The 18,697-nt window shown below is 49.1% G+C and overlaps 1 protein-coding gene across 8 annotated transcripts in view; it reads right to left on the bottom strand.

The window, feature by feature from the left end:
- Positions 1–17,096, bottom strand: part of LOC115648318 (sodium-dependent proline transporter-like) — a 51,418-nt gene extending 34,322 nt beyond the window's left edge. For 2 of the 8 annotated variants that reach the window (XR_003999521.1, XM_030555730.1), the window contains exons 1-5: positions 16,809–17,096; positions 14,508–14,702; positions 13,092–13,242; positions 9,608–9,761; positions 7,006–7,145 (exon numbers count right to left, since the gene is read on the bottom strand). Coding sequence is in view for 7 of the 8 variants with exons in the window: in XM_030555730.1 (XP_030411590.1) it covers positions 7,006–7,145; positions 9,608–9,761; positions 13,092–13,242; positions 14,508–14,587 (525 nt within the window). In the remaining variant the exon portion in view is untranslated. Of the gene's footprint in view, positions 1–7,005; positions 7,146–9,607; positions 9,762–13,091; positions 13,243–14,507; positions 14,703–16,808 lie in introns of those variants that run through there. The other 6 variants (XM_030555746.1, XM_030555757.1, XM_030555764.1 and 3 more) reach the window with 6 other exon arrangements.
- Between the last annotated feature and the right edge of the window lie 1,601 nt (positions 17,097–18,697).

Raw genomic sequence — 18,697 nt, 5'->3', positions numbered from 1 at the left:
GCCGCTGGGTCATCAGAAAACACACCCAGCAGGCGAGGAAGGGGCGGCTTGGGATTCCACGTAGAGCAGTGGTTCTCAACCAGGAGTACGCATACCCCTGGGGGGTACACAGGGATCTTCTCGGGGGTACATCAACTCACCTCGACATTTGCCTAGTGTTACAACAGGCTGCACAAAAAGCACTAGCAAAGGCAGCACACACTAAAATATCATACAAACAAAATGAGAAAGTCGGCAACATTTCAGTACTAGTGTGTGAGGACATTTTTGTATTCTTAGGTCTGATTTTGTAAACAAGTCATTTCTAAGTGAGGTGAAGCTTGGGGTACACAAGACGAATCAGGCTCCTGAAAGGGGCACGGTAGTCTGGGAAGGCTGAGAGCCACTGACACACCGGGATAAGCCATGGCACTTACAGCTCCCCCAGCTCACAAGTTCACTGGGCGGCGAGGAGTGGGACCAGGGAAAGGTTTCTCGTTTGCGCCCAGTACAGAACTCCGGCACAGATCAGCACTTGCTCCTTAGCTGGGCTCAGGGCTGGACCAGCAGAGGGGGATGCAGGCAGGACGGAGGTGCACTGGCAGGGATGTCGTCGGGGTAGGACGAGAGGCTCAAACAAGGAGCACGCTGCATCGGCAGAGGTCTCTGGCTGCACAGGGGGAGCAGCTTGCGCACGCTGCAGGGAAGTGCTGTCCATCTCCAGCCAGCGCTGCCAGCCCCTCGCTGCTGTGTAACACGGCCGGTAGGCCCTAGAGAATCCAGAGACACACATGGGAGGGCGGGGAAGCGAGCGTCTTGGCACCAGTTATCTCAGCATTGAACACTGCCTCTCGGCAGTGGGCTCAGCTCCCAAGCTCACACCTGCGCTGCAGTCCCAGAGGGCTCCCCCATCACCTCTCCCTGGCCCCCCATGTAAGGGGCACAGCACCACCAGCCTGCCTGCTCCCAGAGCATAACTATCGCACGGGCACACAGGATGGGAAGGAAGCCTGGGGGCAGGGCACAAGTGACCCAGAGTTGTAACATTGGCTCCACCCCAAAATCTGTATCTGGCCGTCTCTAGCATCAGCAGGGCCAGTCCCAGGCCTATGGGACTCCAGCGAGCTCACACTCCACCACCCATCTCACCTTTCCTAGCACCTCTCACTGCCTCTGGTACCGAGGGGGAAGGCAGCTGGAGGGCAGCTGAGCCAGCAGGCACCCTGCGAGAGGGGCAGGATGAAGCAAATGGCAGGACAGGGCTTGATTAGTCCATAGGTCACCAGAGGAAGGAAGGAAGGAAGGAGCCGAGAGAAAGGGCTGCAGGGAACATGGCAGATGCATGACTCCCAGGGCTCTCAGCAGTGGTGGCCAGCCATGCTGGTATCAGAGGAGCTATCAGTTGTTGAGCAGTGGGTTTCAGAGTCCCTAATCTTCAGGGACAATTAGCAGCAGCGACTGAGTGGGGGAAGATTTCATCCAAATCAGACTGCGGGGTAGGAGTTGGGTGAGCCCTCGACACTCCCCAGCCCCCGACGCAGGTCAGCACTGCTCCTTGAACCCTAACAGCAGCCAGGATGCTCCTGGTGGAAGCTGGAGACCTTGGGAGCCAGCAGCAACTTCTCCCTTAGCAGTTCCTGGGGGGTCCCAGGAGGCAGGTCACTGGCTCGGGCACGTATTTTATACAGCACTACACTGAGAAAAGCCAGTCGCCAGCAGAGACGGAGCTGGAAAAACCAGATCCGAGCCAGCAGGTAGAACCGAGAATGCCGGGACCAGTCCAGTGAGTGCTGGGGATGCTCAGCACCCTAGAGAAGCCAGTGGGGCCCAAAGGGGCTCAGCACCCAGTCGGGTCAGGCCCTTAAGTTATAAACTTCTCTGGACTGAGCGTAATCAAAGCACCAGGCTGAAACACACACGGGCAGCATGGTTTGGAGCACCGGCCACAGGGCCAGGAACTCATGAGTTCTAATCCCAGCTCTGCCACTGATTGGCTGTGGAGCCCTGGGCAGACCACTTAACCTTTGTGACTTAATTTCCCCATCTGTGAAATATGGATAATGATATTTAATCATCTACCCCACAGGGGAGGATTATTAGTCAGTGCTGTCAGAACCCACTGGAAATTGTGTGTCTTGAATTAAATTTCCCTTTCAAAACAATGGGTTAGGTCATGGAAAAACTGTTTCACAAAACACAACCGCTAAAGAAAACGGCCATAGAGGGGTCACAGAATCCCAAATCCAGCATGTTCTCCAACCCCACCTCTGCCTTGAAGAATTACAGAAAGCAGAAGAGTCACTGGAGGTCAGAGCTCGTTTTGGAGCAAGGCTGATTATTATGGAAACTGAATACTCTGCACCAGTACTTAATTTGTAATGAAAGAGGTTCTGGACTCAAGCAGTTAGGTGCTGGGGCTCCAGCAATTCTTTTACATTCATAACTGATGCAGCGATCCAGAGGTGCCGGGGCTCGGAACCGCCAGGCCCAGAGGGGCCGGGGCTCGGAACCGCCAGAAATGAAGCCCTGTTCTGCACTTAAAGCCTCACTCAGAAGATCTGAAAGTCCTGCACAAACATGAATTTGTCCTAGATAGGCTGGTCAGTATTGTCACTCCTGGTTTTGAAATGGGGCAACTGAGGCACACAGTGATGAAGTGACAAGCCAAAGGTCACACCAAGTGGCAGTAGCAGAGTAACCGAACCTAGAAACCCTAACTTCCAGGCCCCTACTTTATTAGAGAACGCTACCTCCAACCCCACTTCTCTCAAACTAAGATTGTTTTTAGGGAAAGACACAACATTTACTGTGTGTGTTGGGTGGGACGGGGTAGGGGGGAGGATTCTGATAGCCAAACTGGGCAGGAGCCAGAAATTCTCTCGGCCCCTTAGCATTGGCTGCACAACCTGCAGAGACTCCATGGATGGATAAAATAGACTCAACGCCTGCAAAATCTGCTTGTAGCCGATCTGTAGAAAACCATGCTGCCAGCACACTCTTACCTCCCCAGTTCTCTGTCACACCCACTTGTCACACTGTCTTAACTTACACCACAAGCTCTCTTACTGTGCATTCCTACAGCACCCACCAGCACAATGGGGCGCGATCCTGAGTGGGGCCTCCGGGTGCCTGTGCAATATGCAATTGGTCATTTTAACTGGCTCTAAATCCTGGCACAATTCTTACCATCTCCCCACGCTTCTCTTCTAATGGGTATTTTCAGCTTCACCCCCACCCCTGCTCCCTCGGAAGTAAAACAGTTGGGTAACAGCAGCAAAGCGACATTCCCCAAAGTGGCACGGCCTGTTGCTCAAGTCTATGTCGCCAGCTGCCTGCCAGTCACTTCCACCAGCCTTGGAGGCCACATCGAAGACAACAGCCTCTGCACGCTGGGAAGCAGAAAACAAGTGACAAAATACCACAGGGCTGTGCCACATCTCTGTGCTCACACACCGTTTCCTATGAATTTTTAGTTCCCATGAGGTACTGCATGAGCAACAGCTGCCCTGACCACAGCCCCACTTCAGTTCCTCTGCTGAGGGTGCTAACAAGAGGGGATCCATCAGGGCCAGCGTCTGAACAGTGGATTTTCTGATGTGAAAGCCCTGTTGTCCACTACAAGCCAGCCAGAGACCCAGACTAGCAGACACATTTCACATAGGACACTGGACACCCAACCCTACCAGAAAAGGCTGTACTAGCTGTCACCATGGTGTTAAGGATGGGTCGGCCAGTTTAACAGAGGAAGGATGGACTAAGGGTTAAGGAACTGGAGTGGGACCCAGTAAATCAAGGTTCTATTCCCAGCTCCATCACAAGACTTCCAGTGATACCTTGGGCCAAATCACTTAGTCTCCTGGTGCCTCAGTATCCCCGCCTGTAAAAGGAGGGTGACAATGACTCCCCCTGAGAGGAGTGTTGTGAAGACCAGGGCTGGCTCTACTGTTTTTGCTGCCCCGAGTAGCGTGCCAAATTGCTGCCAGATGGCGGGGGCAGTCCGTGCGTCGTTAGGGCAGCACGCACGTTTCCGCCGTGGCGGCAGTTCGGTGGCAGCTTCTGTCTTCAGCCGGAAAACAGAAGCTGCGCCGCTGCGGACAGCTGAACATAGAAGCTGCCGCCAAATTGCCACTGCCGCGGAAACATGGGTGCCGCCCTAACAGTACACGGACTGCCCCCGCCATCCAGCGGCAATTCAGCCGCTGCTTGGGGGCAAAAACACAGGGACTGCCGCCCCTTGTAGACTGCCGCCCCAAGCACCTGCTTGGGATGCTGGTGCCTGGAGCCGGCCCTGCTGAAGACTAACTCATTAATATACATGAGGTGCTCAGATACTGTGGCGACCGTACAAGTGTCTAGACATGGAACAGTGCATCTCTTCCTAGCTCCAGCAGTCAGGCGTGTTGAGCATATGTATATTATTGTATACAAAGCGATCCCTTAGTTCTGATATGCTATTGCTTAAGTAATCGGCAGGGAGAACCTCTTTCCAGCAGGCCTGTAGTAGGTGGCCCAACAGGCTGCACCTGCCTGCCTTCCAGACATGGAGAGACACTCTGAAAAGTATGGCATCATAAAGGGGAAAAGGGCTGTGATCTCTCTGAACACCTTACATTTATTATCTTAGTGCCTAGGAGCCCTAGCCTGGCACGGGTCACTATCAGAGACAAGATACTAGGTGAGATGGACCATTGGCCTGAAACTGTGCAGCTGTTCTTATGTTCTTAGTCAAGGAGCAGGAACTCCATTGCGCTAGGCGCTATACAGACACAGAACAAAACAATGGGCCGTGCCCCCAAAAGCTCGTGGTGGAAAACAAGCAATGAAGAGACAGACCGATAGGGGAGCACAGCGAGGTCATCCTGCTCTGCCATTGGCAGTGGGTCAGGACACCAGCAGTTTCTTTTGTAGGCCTCACGGCACAGGAGAGTTTTGTGGCGAGATTCAAAGGCAGACAGTGAGGTAGCTCTGTGGGTGCTTACAGGGAGGGCCTTGCAGGCGCATGGGGCAGCATGAGAGAAAGCACAAAGGTGTTTGTTTTGAAATCGAACAGGTGGGTAATGGAGACTGGCACTCTTGCCCTGGCCCTGTTAACAACAAAGGCAGATAGCAGGCTCCGAACGGGCTCTGAGGCACCCACCGAGTGGTGTATTCGTTACACCCAGGCTGGCACTCGGTGTTTCACAGAGTTATTATGCAGTTATCTCAACTCCATAGCTATCATCTCTGTGTACAGTAAACACACCAGGGCCGGCTGAGCCACCGCCCTTGGGTGGGTCACATCACTTGGTACCGCCCAGCAAAACCCAGATCGTTCATGTTCCTTTCAGCAGGAGGCCTGCACAGAGTCACAAGCCGGGCTCTGCAATGGGCAGTACCTCAGGCAAGAGCGCCCCAAAGACTATTGGTGGGCAGGGAGGGGAGGTGGGAGATCAGAGCGTTGCCATGAGCCATGATAACAGGGGACATGTATGAGATCAGGGGTTTGCCATTCCGCATTCCAGACCCCTTATCAAGAGGGGAGATGGCCTGATGAAAGGGGCCTGTTGGTTTTTGCTGTGGTGCAGCAACACAAGAACAATTGCCAGAAACCTGAAAGGGCAGCCACACCCCAGCATAGCCTGCAGCTCTCGCAGACAGCTCAGCTTTGCATGACTAACGCCCATGGCAGGCTCCCGCGCAAACCCAGCTGCACAGAACCAAAAGACACAGGATGGCAGCTCTGAGCAGTAGACACCCTTTGCCTCTGTGGATCCTGCACTGGTAACCCACAGCACCACATGCTTAGTCACAAGAGGGCTGCAAAGGCAAGAAGAGGAAAAGAGCTCTGTCTATTTCAGTCTCCTACACAGACATTCTGGGAGCCACAACCATTAGTCACATCTGCTCAGTGCCATCAGGGTGCTGGGCACAGTGTATCAACGGGGTCTGCTGTATGGGAAATACACCAGCCACAGTTTTTCCTGCATGCATGCAGCAAGGCAGACTAAATTAGTGGGGTGGAGAGATCTGGTGCAACTCACTTGGATCAAGAGAGAGCACTGCATTCTGGGAGCTATATTCTCCACAGGTCTCTCCCTCCTCCCCCATATTAAAGGAGAAAGCAGGTGCAAACTGCTTCATTTCCTGCATTAGGTTAAACTTTTATGCACCTGGCAAGTTGTCAGTGTCACCACATCAGTGTGGGAAATCCTGTTCCAGACAAGGGATGGGCAAGATCTGGATAGGATTTACGGTCTAGGAGTTTTTACACCCCTCTGTTGGTGGATTGTGATTATAAACTACCACAGAGCTGGAAGCACAAAAATAGGAAAGAAACACCACTATGAAGTTACACTCCAAAGATTATAAATTATCTGATTTAAGCCTTTTGATCTTGGATTCCTTGTAACCAGATGCAATATGTACTATCTTAAAGGTGCTTCAGAGATTAAACACGCACACAAAATCCCTCCAAGGAAATCCAGAACTAAGGCAATTGGTGGGTCAGATTCCAATCTCAGTCACTCCAGCGGAGACCCACAGTAACTCCAATAAAGCAAACAGAGGCATCACTCCAAATCTACCTGCGTAATCAACCAAGATCGGCATCTGTGGCAGCCTGCTACGGGCTAATGGGGAAGGGGGTGCAGGAGAACCCTGCTTAAGGTAGGAGCTATAAAATGTAACAAGGGGAGTTAAGTACACACAGCCAGATTGGCAACTCTGAACTCTGATGGAAGCCCGTCACCTCTAGGTCACAAGTTCAAACCCAGGCAACACCTGGAGAGGAAGAACTGGAAAGTTCTGTGCTCAGGTGAAAGTAGTTGTGTGCATGGGATGTCTCAGACATATGCTCAAATCTCAGCAGGGAGGGATTCCAGCTGAATGGGGGCCTCCAGAGCTTCCCCCTTCCCAAGTCATGATTCAGGTGGGGAACCCAGCCCTAGCGTTGCCAATCTGCAGCTGTCTGGGGATAATCAGAGAGTCGCAGCCCCATCCCCAGACACCTAGAAAGGAAGAGTCCTAACACAAGCCTGCTATACTCACCGGCATCACAGTCGCTGGCATTTCCTGCTCCGGGAAGTCACTCTGCCTTACACCCTCCGCAGACCATTGTTCAGGAAACAGCTTCATTCCAAGACTGCAGGTGAATGAAAGAAGCCAGCAGAGGCAGAACCTACTACAGCCTAAGCCACGGCAAGGGAGGAAGAGACACAGACATTAGGGAACTATTGCCCATATCGCTCTCACCTGGGGGCCAGGTGAAGCACCGCCCCTTAGCCTCACATGTCACCTGGGATTCTTCACAGTAACCAGAACCTACCCTCACTCAGGCAAGGCAGCTCTCCCCAAGCTTAAAGAGACACTGTCCCTTTCTGTGCAGCAGCAGGCAAAGGAATAAGGGAGATGTCACACAGCGGGTGTGTTGCCTGCCTGGGAAGATCTTAAGGAGCTGGGCGCTTTGCAGACATGTGAAGGGACATGGTCTCTGCCCTAAGGAGCTTGCTTATGGGCATCTCCCACCTAAAGCAGGGAGCAGGGGGAGGGGTTAGCTCAGTGGTCTGAGCATTAGTCTACTAAAGCCAGGGTTGTGAGCTCAATCCTTGAGGGGGCCATTTAGGGCAAAAATCTGTCTGGGGATTAGTCCTGCTTTGAGTAGGGGAATTGGACCAGATGACCTCCTGAGGTCCCTTCCAGCCCTGATATTCTATGACTGAACTTGGTAATTAGGATTCATTTGTGCAATGCTGGCAAAGTGCTAATTACACACATCACTCCCCTCCCATGGGGGCAACAAAGTTTCAGGATCAATGTGGGGAAAGGGGCAAAGATTCATAGATGTCCCTGCAAGCCAAACTGTATCCTTCAGCCCTCCTTAAGGATGGACCTGACCCTTCACTTGTCCCCAAAATTCAACCTGACTTCCCATCTCCTGGGCTTGGTGGAATGGGGGACGTGTTCTGCTTTGTGTGCAGGCTGAAGTACTTTTACAGAGTGATGGTGCTGGCCAGGCACTTAGACAACCCAAGTTCAACTCCTCACTGTGCCCCAGATTTCCCCTCTGATCTTGGGCAAGTCCCTTAGTGTCTGTTTGGGTAATTGCCCTGTCCTACCTCACCCTCACTGGCTGTTGTGACATTCAAGATTGTAAAGTGCTGAAATGCTATAATAATAGGAGCCATATAAGTACTTACAATAGAGAGGTAACTTCAGTCCCACAGACTGTTGGATATGTAGGGTGTGACAAGCTATTCCTAAATGGACTGTTCAGAACAGTTCCAGTTTCAGGAAGCTCTTTGAAATGGTTTACAACTTTCAGGCTGACCTAAGCATGGTCAGAAGCTCTCAGGCAGAATTTATTTAGCTGCCCATTAGGTACTGCTGTTTTTATCTCCAGAGCCAAGCGAGGTGTCTCAAAGACCTCCTTTATAATAATCTCACAATGAGCTACACTTCCCTCACAGATGCATCTTAACACTGACGTCACTGAAAACATTGTTAAAAGAACATTGAGACTCTCATGGGTAATAATTTATGCATGCCAGAAAGAGTCCAAAAGGCATTTATACACAAGACACACAATGGTGTCCTTAAGAGCCACTGCCTAATCCGCTGCTCTTTCTAGGCTGCAGAAAACAGTGTCCATTGTCCAGTCGGAAATAACACATGTTCATGCATTTGTAGACTGTATCAAATGAATAGAGGCAAATATTTCCTACTTTTGGGGTACTTCCCCATGCAACCTGAACACTAGGCTAAGCAGAACTGTTACAAATTTAAATGGATCGATCAATGTTTATTTTGAAACAATTTAAACGTGTATTTCAATTTTCACACTTGTACCAGACAATAGTTATTTAATGATAGGAGATGTAGAGATTCAAAGAGCTAAAGCTCTAGAACTGCTGATACACAAATTGTCAATATCACATGTCAAAATATATAAAGTAAATATCCTTAAATCAATCTCTAATAAATTCTCAAGCAGCATTTTTCTTACTTTGCCTATTTGTAAATTTTGATTATCATCACTGGAAATATTTGTTCATCTGGATATGTACAAGTGAAATTGACAGTTATTAACATTTACCGACAAAAATCTAATTCTTCCAAGCCTACTTTAGACTCATTTAACATAGTTTTTTAAATAGAATTTTCTAGGGTGGGTGTTTTTTAAAAGAAAAAACACAGAGAAAAGGCCACACACCACCACGTCCCTCACAAGGCCCACAGGAGGGAGACTCTCCCTCTATGCCATAGCAACACAGGTATTTTCTATCATAGAGGATTTACACAGAACCCTGCCTCATTCTATGTGTCCCTCACATGATGGGCAGTGAGGGAGATGAGAGCTACTGAGGAGACTTGCCTCACTATCTGCACATCATACAAGCCACTCAGGTAGTAAACACACACCCAGATAGGTAGACAGAAAGGGTTCCATGTACGAGACATGGCATGCATTGAATGAGGTAGGTCTCCCATGCACACCATACTAACTATGCATTTTAAAAAAACAGTGCATCTTTAAAATGTACAATAAATAAAGCAGGACCCCACTCTGCACACTTCTCTGCACTGAACTAGGCATGTCCTTATCTAATGTGCAAGGCCTGGTGTATGCTTGCAAGGCACATCAGACACCTACCTGCAATCCAAATGTTGGAGCTACTGAAAAGTGCAGGGCAGCTCTGATCTAGGGAGCAGAGCATGGGTGGCAATGGAAAAGCAGATGTCACTGCAGAGCAGGTCTGATTACATCCACCAATTATTTGTTGTTTCTCCTTCTCGCTCTCTTTTTCCTGTTGAAGTAAAATGGAAAAAAACTTTAGAATAAAAATTCAGAAGTCCTGGATCTCAGCTCCCCAGAGCATCTGCCCCCCTGGGTTGATGTAACAGCCCTAAAGACTTATTTGCTGGTGCAAATTCAAATGAGAAATAATAAGGCACAAATTTTGAATAGTGGAGGTGATTAACCACCAGAACAAACTACCATGGGAAGTGATGGATTCTCCATTCCTAATTGCAGGATGGAGTTCAATAGAATCATAGAATATCAGGGTTGGAAGGGACCTCAGGAGGTCAGAGGCCAACCCCCTGCTCAAAGCAGGACCAATCCCCTGACAGATTTTTGCCTCAGATCCTTAAATAGCCCCTCCCAAGGATTGAACTCACAACCCTGGGCTTAGCAGGCCAATGCTCAAACCACTGATAGGTTCAACCCCTATAAACTTCTGTGTAATGTGTTAGCTTTTTGAGTTTTAATTTTTATTTTCATTTCCAGAGCGCTAATGAATTTTCTGATTGTTTTTCATTTTGAATCAGTGACCTCTAGTGCTTGGTTTGGTTAATTACAAGAGTGTTATGACATATTTACATACAGCCTGATTTCCAAAGGTGCTGAGCAGCTACAACTCCAACTGAAGTCAAAGCGAGCTGCATGTGCTCAGCATGTCTGAAAATCAGGCCCCTATCCGGCATGTCCATGCAGAGCAGATGAGGCCTCAGTTATTATTAGGCTTGGAAGACTAGGATTTTTATTAGTAAATGTCAGTAACAGAAATTGATGAAAAAAATTTACAAACAGGTAAAGTATGAAAAATGCTGCTTTAAAACTTATGAGACCTTGATTTAAGGATATCTACTTTGTATATTTTGACATGTGTTGTTGAAAATTTGTATTCCAAAGTTATAAAGCTTTAACTTTTGAATCTCAATATCTACTGTCACTAAATAACTACTGCCTGACCCCCTAATGTTTGATGACCACATACTTTCCTGCAACTGTAAATATTTAAATTGATAAAAAAAGCTGAAACCTCATAATTTTGACCAACTGCTAAAATTTTAATCAATCAAAATAAAAAAAATGCTTAAAATTAAACATTGATATGATCTGCTGAAATTATATTTAAAAAAATAAAATTCTGCCGAAGGTTAGTAATTATGGTCTTGTACAGTTAACTCCCTGGAACTCATTTCATTTGAGGGCTGAGCCATATTGCCAGGATTTCAAACTGACCCCACAGACCATGGGCATTTCAAACTTGTGTTTTCCAGTGGCTCTCAACCATTCCAGACTACTGTATCTGACTTGTCTTGCATACCCTCAAGTTTCACCTCACTTAAAAACTACTTGCTTACAAAATCAGACATAAAAATACAAAAGTGTCACAGCACACTAGTACTGAAGAATGACTGACTTTCTCATTTTTACCATTTAATTATAAAATAAATCAATTGGAATATAAATATTGTACTTAAATTTCAGTGTATCGTATATAGAGCAGTATAAACAGATCATGGTCTGTATGACACTTTAGTTTGTACTGACTTTGTTAGTGCTTTTTATGCAGTCTGTTGTAACACCAGGTAAATATCTGGATGAGTTGATGTACCCCCTGGAAGATCTCTACATACCCCCGGGGTACGTGTACCCCTGGTTGAGAACCACTGTTTTAGTTCTCTCAGCTATTGCTTTCTCTAGTCTATGGATATCCCAGGGTTTGCATGTGTTACACTTACCAGCACTTCCTACTGACACTAAAGCCCTGGAAGAATAATCACTACAACCCTCACGGACAGACGTGAGGACTGCACTGTGAGATGGGACATGTAAGGAAATACCAAGGAAGGCAGGAGGGGGGAAGAGAGAAACAGGGACAGTGAGGAACCTAGAGAAGGGGAGAGGAGGGAATAAAACGGATCCTGTTTTCAGTACATGTGCCCTCTGCCCCCTCCAAGTTAGACAGCCTTTTGGGGAGGAAAAGAACCATCAGAGGACAGCAGTTTGAGCAGCATCTCCACATGCTGGGCAAAGCCAGAGGCCACCAGCAGCAGCGGCAACAGTGTTGGTAATGATACACAGATCGGCGGAACCCACAATCTGAAAATGCCTGTGACTCGTTAACTTTCAGCCTCTCACTCTTTTAAAATGAATTTTTTATATCTATAAATTTGATATGAGTCTAGTGCAGGCGAAAAGTGCTAGCCTGGCAGCCCTTGGACAGCAACATTCTTTTCTCATCCACAGCTTCTGTGCAACACAGACAGTGAGGAGATAACTTCTCCTGTACCATCCCCACCTGGGCAGTAGGGGTGAGCGGGAAGTTTTAGTCTTCAGGTCTATTCAGCCCTTGGGCTCTTTGCTGACTATGCCAACCAGCAAGGCAGTTGGTGGTCTCTGTGATGTAAATGCCTGTCCATTTGCGACTGGATTGAGGTGTGATGAACTAGGAATGTTCTTAATGTTCCCTCTGAATACTGTGGGGGGGCCTCAGTTCCTGGCCGACCCTCTGTCACCTAGCAACTAATGGCCAGGCCCTCCCCCCACCCCGCAAGGGGATGCTAAAGGTGTGGGAGAACAAAGAGATCAGGTGACCTCCTGCCCCAGGAAAGGAACTGAGCAGAGGAGGAGGGGCTGGAGGGGTTTTCAGTCTGGAGCTGGCTGGGGACGAGGAATGAAGTGCAGACATGGAGGTCTGGCTCACTGCCCCCCAGAATGGACCCGGCCGAAGGGTCTGGTTCTCTGTATCTACAATGTCTGTTTTAGACCCTGTTCCTGTCGTTGAATAAACCTCTGTGTTACTGGCTGGCTGAGAGTCACGTCTGACTGCAAAGTGGGGGTGCAGGACCCTGTGGCTTCCCCAAGACCCCGCTGCGGCGGGCTCGCTATGGGAAGCACACGGAGGGGCAGAGGATGCTGCATACTCCAAGGAGAGACCCAGGAGGTGAAGACGTGTGAGCTTTTTGCCCTGAAGACAGTCTGCTCCAAGGGAGAGGAGGCTCCCCAAAGTCCTGACTGGTTTTGTGGGGAGCTGTTCCAGAGAGGCCATCACCTCCTTTGACAAAGGCCAATCACCAGACAATAACTATCATTGGAACAGAGCTAACCTTGAACAGTGATTTAGCTCTGAAAGGCTCTGTATCATTTCCAATCTCCGGCGCCAGCCAGTTGCTCATTTCCCTGGTCTTGTTTTTATCTATCCCTTTTTGTCACCATACTTCGCAGTGAATGGCAATATCTGATCTCTCCTAAGTCCCTGCTTCCCTGCCACAAGCAGCCCTCTGCCCATTTACTGCCAAACCCAGACCACCACATTCATTTCTCTGAGTCTGCCTCGCATACATACCCTTCCATGGCATTTCAGGAGCTCTGCAGGAATCTCACTCAATTCTGTACCTGGATGCTGCTGTTTACAACTTTTTTTCAGTGGAGCAAAATCCTGAGAAGCAGAAAGTGTCCATTTCATCCAAGTCTGGGAGGCTGGAAGATGTGGAAAACTGAACACATCAAAATAAAAAATAATAATATATAAATAACTTTCAGCTGAAAAACTTGTTTATCCAAAATCCCCCATCACAAAATCTCCCGTTTAGCTGAAAACCCTGTGTATCTTAATGACTTTTATGTCCCCCATCTTGCTTGCATACATAAACCTCCTTCTCTGTGCTGTGTTGACAATCTAAACTGAGTAGTCCGGGAGAAAAAAGGAAGCTGGCCATACAAACTTGTTTTGTTGGAGGGAAATGAAGCAAGAGAAGAGACCTTCCTTGGGGCACTGTGGTAACTTCTACTTCACAGCATCTTTCATAGCAGGGTTACGGTTACATGACTGCCCAAGGGCCAAACCCTTGTGACAAGAGCCACTGAAATCTAGTAAGTAAAGCAACCAGGATTTAGCGCCCCCCATAAGTAGCTGTAGCCTGATTCTCCATCACCCTGCACCCTATGTAGTCAATTCTGCCTGTGCAAAATGTTATCAAGTGAGCGTAGAATGGTAGAGGTTTACACCCATTTTACACAGATGTAACGTTCACCGATTTCCACAGCAAAACCTGATCATTCTAAACAGTCCCACTGCAGGTGCTTAAGTGTTTTGCATAACAGAGAGTGACTGAACATAAGTATCCAAATAAATAGGCCACGGAGAATCTGGAACCTATATTTCCTTCTTCTTACAGTAAAGTGCTGAGTGTTCATAAAACAGCACGATAACCTATGTAGGCTAAACTAGAATTTCCACTGATGTCTATAGGGGTGGAGGGCACTGTGTGTTTCTTCTGATCATGCTGTACATGTTCTGTTTACTGGAAGAAATACATTCTTACTATTGATCTCCATTCTAGTCCACCTCACCCATGGTCATTATCCAGAAACCTTGACTTCAGCTGACAATGTTGTGCAAAAGAAAGGACCTGATTTCAGTTGTTCACATGACCAGGCTGTATCTGCAGAGTTGGCAGGTAGAAAGAGCCTGGTTAGATGGAACACATTTTACTGTGGAAATCAGCAAGAGAATAATTATGGGAGCCTGTTTGTACAGAAAGAACGAGGAATACTGGTGGCACCTTAGACACTAACACATTTATTTAAGCATAAGCTTTCGTGGGCTAGCCTCACGAGAACATAAGAACAGCCGCACTGGGTCAGACCAAAGGTCCATCTAGCCCAGTATCCTCGTTCTTTTTGCTGCTACAGACTAACATGGCTACCACACTGAAACCTGTTTGTACAGAGGTTCTTTCCTGCCCTGTAGTTTCCCTACCAAGGAGGCAGTGGGCTGGGAGGTAACACAACAATTCCAATAAGCCCTCTCTTTGTGGCATAATTTTCTTCCATAATCATCTCTGAGTGTGAAGCTTCTTTAATTTTGATCTTTCAGATGTAGTCGCAGTCATGCCCCAGAAGGAGAAGTCTGGTTTCCTCTGTCACAGTTTAACTCATCGGGTACTGTCACGTTCTAGTAAAATAAATCAGCCTTGTCAGTTAGTACAAGACACTCAAAGAAGGCTCAGTAAAACAACCAGGAGAAAGATCAGTGAGCACAGCATGGGCTCCAACCAGACTGTTCTCCCCTCAGCAGACCTTTCCAAGACATACTTCAAAATATAGCACTGCAGATTCTGAAACCTGTTCTGCTTTATTCCCTAATCAGTTCCAAGAAATTCCCTCTTCACATCCCTGACATTAAGGAACTGAAAGACTTGTAGCCTTGCGCAGCATTTCCTAGTAGCTTTCACAAGCTGAGCAGGGTTACTGTTTAAATGGGAGACCTGAAGAGTCTCATAGCATTGATTAGTCAGTAGCTGGCCATTTTTAGTCTGAACTGATGTCCTAATGTGCAGCTAAGGAGCACCCACTGCTGCAAGCAGCACATTTTTTTCAGAAGAAATGAATAACTGAGGTCCCAACACTAAAGCTCCTAGGGAAATTTTTGTTACAACCATGGTGTTAGCCCCACTGTCCCAGCCAAATTAGATTACATTCTGCCTCCTTAATTTTCCTTGCATGATGGCATTCTCCTCAGTTTCCTGTCTTATGTAGTTGCATAATATTGTTAAGCACCTGAGGCATTCTGCCCCCCCACCCCGAGATGGCTGCTTTCCAAAGGTAGAAGAAGTGATTTCTGTATAGAATTAGTAATCAGCATGTTGTCTTCTGGTTGAAAGATGCTGTATATGACAAATGTTATGGGTCAGGCTAAATCCTGCTATTATGGGTGGGGTGTAACTGCCACCTTGCATTCAGGATAAATATAAAGAAGCCATTGTAAACAGGTGACTGAAATGGTTAAGCAGCCTCCACCTCAAACACTGGCCAACATCTCCAGCCAAAACAAAGCCATTACAGCCATTCAAATGCATCTGCAAAAATCTTTCTCCCATACTGCTCCTTCTGCATGAGAGGGGCTCACTGTGAAAAACTGCAAAGCAACCACATTGGCCTCCTTTAAATCTCTTATTAAAACCAACCTACGCTGCTAAATACTAAATGCTTGTAAAAGCAGCAAAGAATCCTGTGGCACCTTATAGACTAACAGGCGTTTTGGAGCATGAGCTTTCATGGGTGGGATGCTAAATGCTTGGTAACACTAGGCTGCTGAAGTTCTTTGACTGCTGCTAATTACATAGTCCTTAGACATAATCATAACTGCCTCATTATTTGCATGGTCTCCTCCAGCTGTTTGTTATATTAAACTGTTGTCTTGGCTTATTCTTAGACTGGCTCTACATTTAAAAAGGTACATTGACATAATACATTGCTCAGGGATGTGAAAAAACCACACCCCTGGACAATGCAACTACGAGGTATGCAGGCCTAACTCCAGGTGTAGACGTAGCTAGGTGCTAACCTTGCTCAGGGAAGTGTTTCGACAGTGGAAAAGCCCCTTATGTCACTGTAGACTGTGTCTACATTACAAGGTTGTCATATAGCTGCAGCACTGTACCTGTGCTTCTATAGTCCCTGTAGCATAGACATGGCCTTAGATAGGGAGGGACAATTTGTTTGTTATATGCATGCACAATACCTAGTATCCTGGGTCCCTCATATTTGATCAGTGGCATAGAGAGACAGTTATCTGCAACAGGTAATACAATACAAACAATGCATAATAATAGTAATGTTTTTGGGAGAGTGGATGGTAGAAAAAGTAGTCTAATGATGCCATCTACTGGGGAAGTGGAAAAATTGCTTTAGTTAGGGATTAATTTACAGATTAAAGGGAGGACAAAAACAGAAACTGATTTATTATTTTTGTGTCGACAACTCCTCCAGGTGGACACTCTATTCCTGAACAAAAGTGATTTTATTCCAGAATAATTACTCGCCTTGGAAGTAATTATTTGGGAGTAACTACTCTGTAATTAAATCACTTTTATTCAAGAGCAGAATATCCACATGGGGGAATTATTCCAGATTAGCTAAATTAGAGCAGAACTGTTATTCCGGCATAGCGGAATGACTACTGTGAAACAGCCAAGTTAAGTCAATTTCCCTGTGCAGACAAGCCTTGGGGGAAATGCCTTGGCAGTAGCATGGCTAGCAGAAGTGGGGCCTTCCCTACCTCTGCACAGCCAGGGCAGCCCCCAACTTCTACGCTCGACAGTTATTTACATCAGAACTGAAGATCTGCCAAGCGAGGGTGAGTGATGGGGCTGGGACTCCACAGCACTTTAGCCCTCCTGCATGAATCCCTCTCCCAGGGGCTCGGGCCCCACCTTCAGGCTGTTCAGGCAGGTTGAGAGGTGCAGACCGGCCCCAAGGGGAGAGACCGCCAACAGGTCCCCCCTGCCCATGAGGGGCCCTCTTCCCCCAGGGAGTTTCCCCTTCTCTTCTCCTCCCCCCACGAGTGTACCCCACCCTCATAGCATCTCCTCTCCTCCCCCCCCCTGAGGCCCCCAATCTCTTCCCCTCTTCCCATGAGTGTCCCCCCCAGGGAGTCTCCTTTGCTTTCCCTCCCCCCATGAGTGTCCTTCACATCCGGCAGTCTCCCCTCCCCCCATGACTGCTCCCCATCCCCGAGAGACTCTCCCTTTTTCTTCCCCTCCCTCATGAGTGTCCCCCACATCCAGGAGTCTCCCCTCCCCCCATGACTGCTCTCCATCCCCGAAGGAATCTCCTCTTCCACTCCCCCCATGAGTGTCCCCCACATCCAGGAGTCTCCCCCTTTCTCTTCCCCTCCCCCCATGAGTGTCCCCCACATCCAGGAGTCTCTCCCTTTCTCTTCCCCTCCCCCCATGAGTGTCCCCCACATCCAGGAGTCTCTCCCTTTCTCTTCCCCTCCCCCCATGAGTGTCCCCCACATCCAGGAGTCTCCCCTCCCCCCATGACTGCTCCCCATCCCCGAAGGAATCTCCTCTTCCCCTCCCCCCATGAGTGTCCCCCACATCCAGGAGTCTCCCCCTTTCTCTTCCCCTCCCCCCATGAGTGTCCCCCACATCCAGGAGTCTCCCCTCCCCCCATGACTGCTCCCCATCCCCGAAGGAATCTCCTCTTCCACTCCCCCCATGAGTGTCCCCCACATCCAGGAGTCTCCCCCTTTCTCTTCCCCTCCCCCCATGAGTGTCCCCCACATCCAGGAGTCTCCCCCTTTCTCTTCCCCTCCCCCCATGAGTGTCCCCCACATCCAGGAGTCTCTCCCTTTCTCTTCCCCTCCCCCCATGAGTGTCCCCCACATCCAGGAGTCTCCCCTCCCCCCATGACTGCTCCCCATCCCCGAAGGAATCTCCTCTTCCACTCCCCCCATGAGTGTCCCCCACATCCAGGAGTCTCCCCCTTTCTCTTCCCCTCCCCCCATGAGTGTCCCCCACATCCAGGAGTCTCTCCCTTTCTCTTCCCCTCCCCCCATGAGTGTCCCCCACATCCAGGAGTCTCTCCCTTTCTCTTCCCCTCCCCCCATGAGTGTCCCCCACATCCAGGAGTCTCCCCCTTTCTCTTCCCCTTCCCCCATGAGTGTCCCCCAGATCCAAGAGTCTCACCTCCCCCCATGAGTGCTCCCCATCCCCCAGGGAGTTTCCCCTTCTCTACCCCTCCCCCCACGAGTGTTCCCCGCCCTCATAGCATCTCCTCTCCTCCCCCCATGAGGCCCCCAATCTCTTCCCCTCTCCCCATGAGTGTCCCCCCCATGGAGTCTCCCCCTTCGCTTTCCCTCCCCCATGACTGCTCCCCATCCCCCAGGGAATCTCCCCTTCTCTTCCCCACCCCCACGAGTGCTCCCCACCCCCGTCTGCCCCTCCCGCCATGAGGGAGCCCCTCGGCCCGGCCGGGCCGCTCCAGTGGGCGAACCCCGAGCCGGAAGCCGCCCCGCCCCCCCCAGCTGCGTATCTGAAATGAGGGGACGGGAAGGCGGGATCTCGGACGCCATCTTGGAACCGGGCAAGGCTCCCTCCCTTGTCCCGCGTTGGTCCCTTCCCCGTGTGCCGTGTTCCCGCGGGGAGAGGGCGAGGAGGGAGG

Source organism: Gopherus evgoodei, chromosome 1 (genome assembly GCF_007399415.2).
Source record: "Gopherus evgoodei ecotype Sinaloan lineage chromosome 1, rGopEvg1_v1.p, whole genome shotgun sequence".
Taxonomy (NCBI): Eukaryota; Metazoa; Chordata; order Testudines; family Testudinidae; genus Gopherus; species Gopherus evgoodei.
The sequence above is the reverse complement of the archived record's forward strand: the minus strand, read 5'-3'. Positions and strand labels throughout refer to the sequence as shown.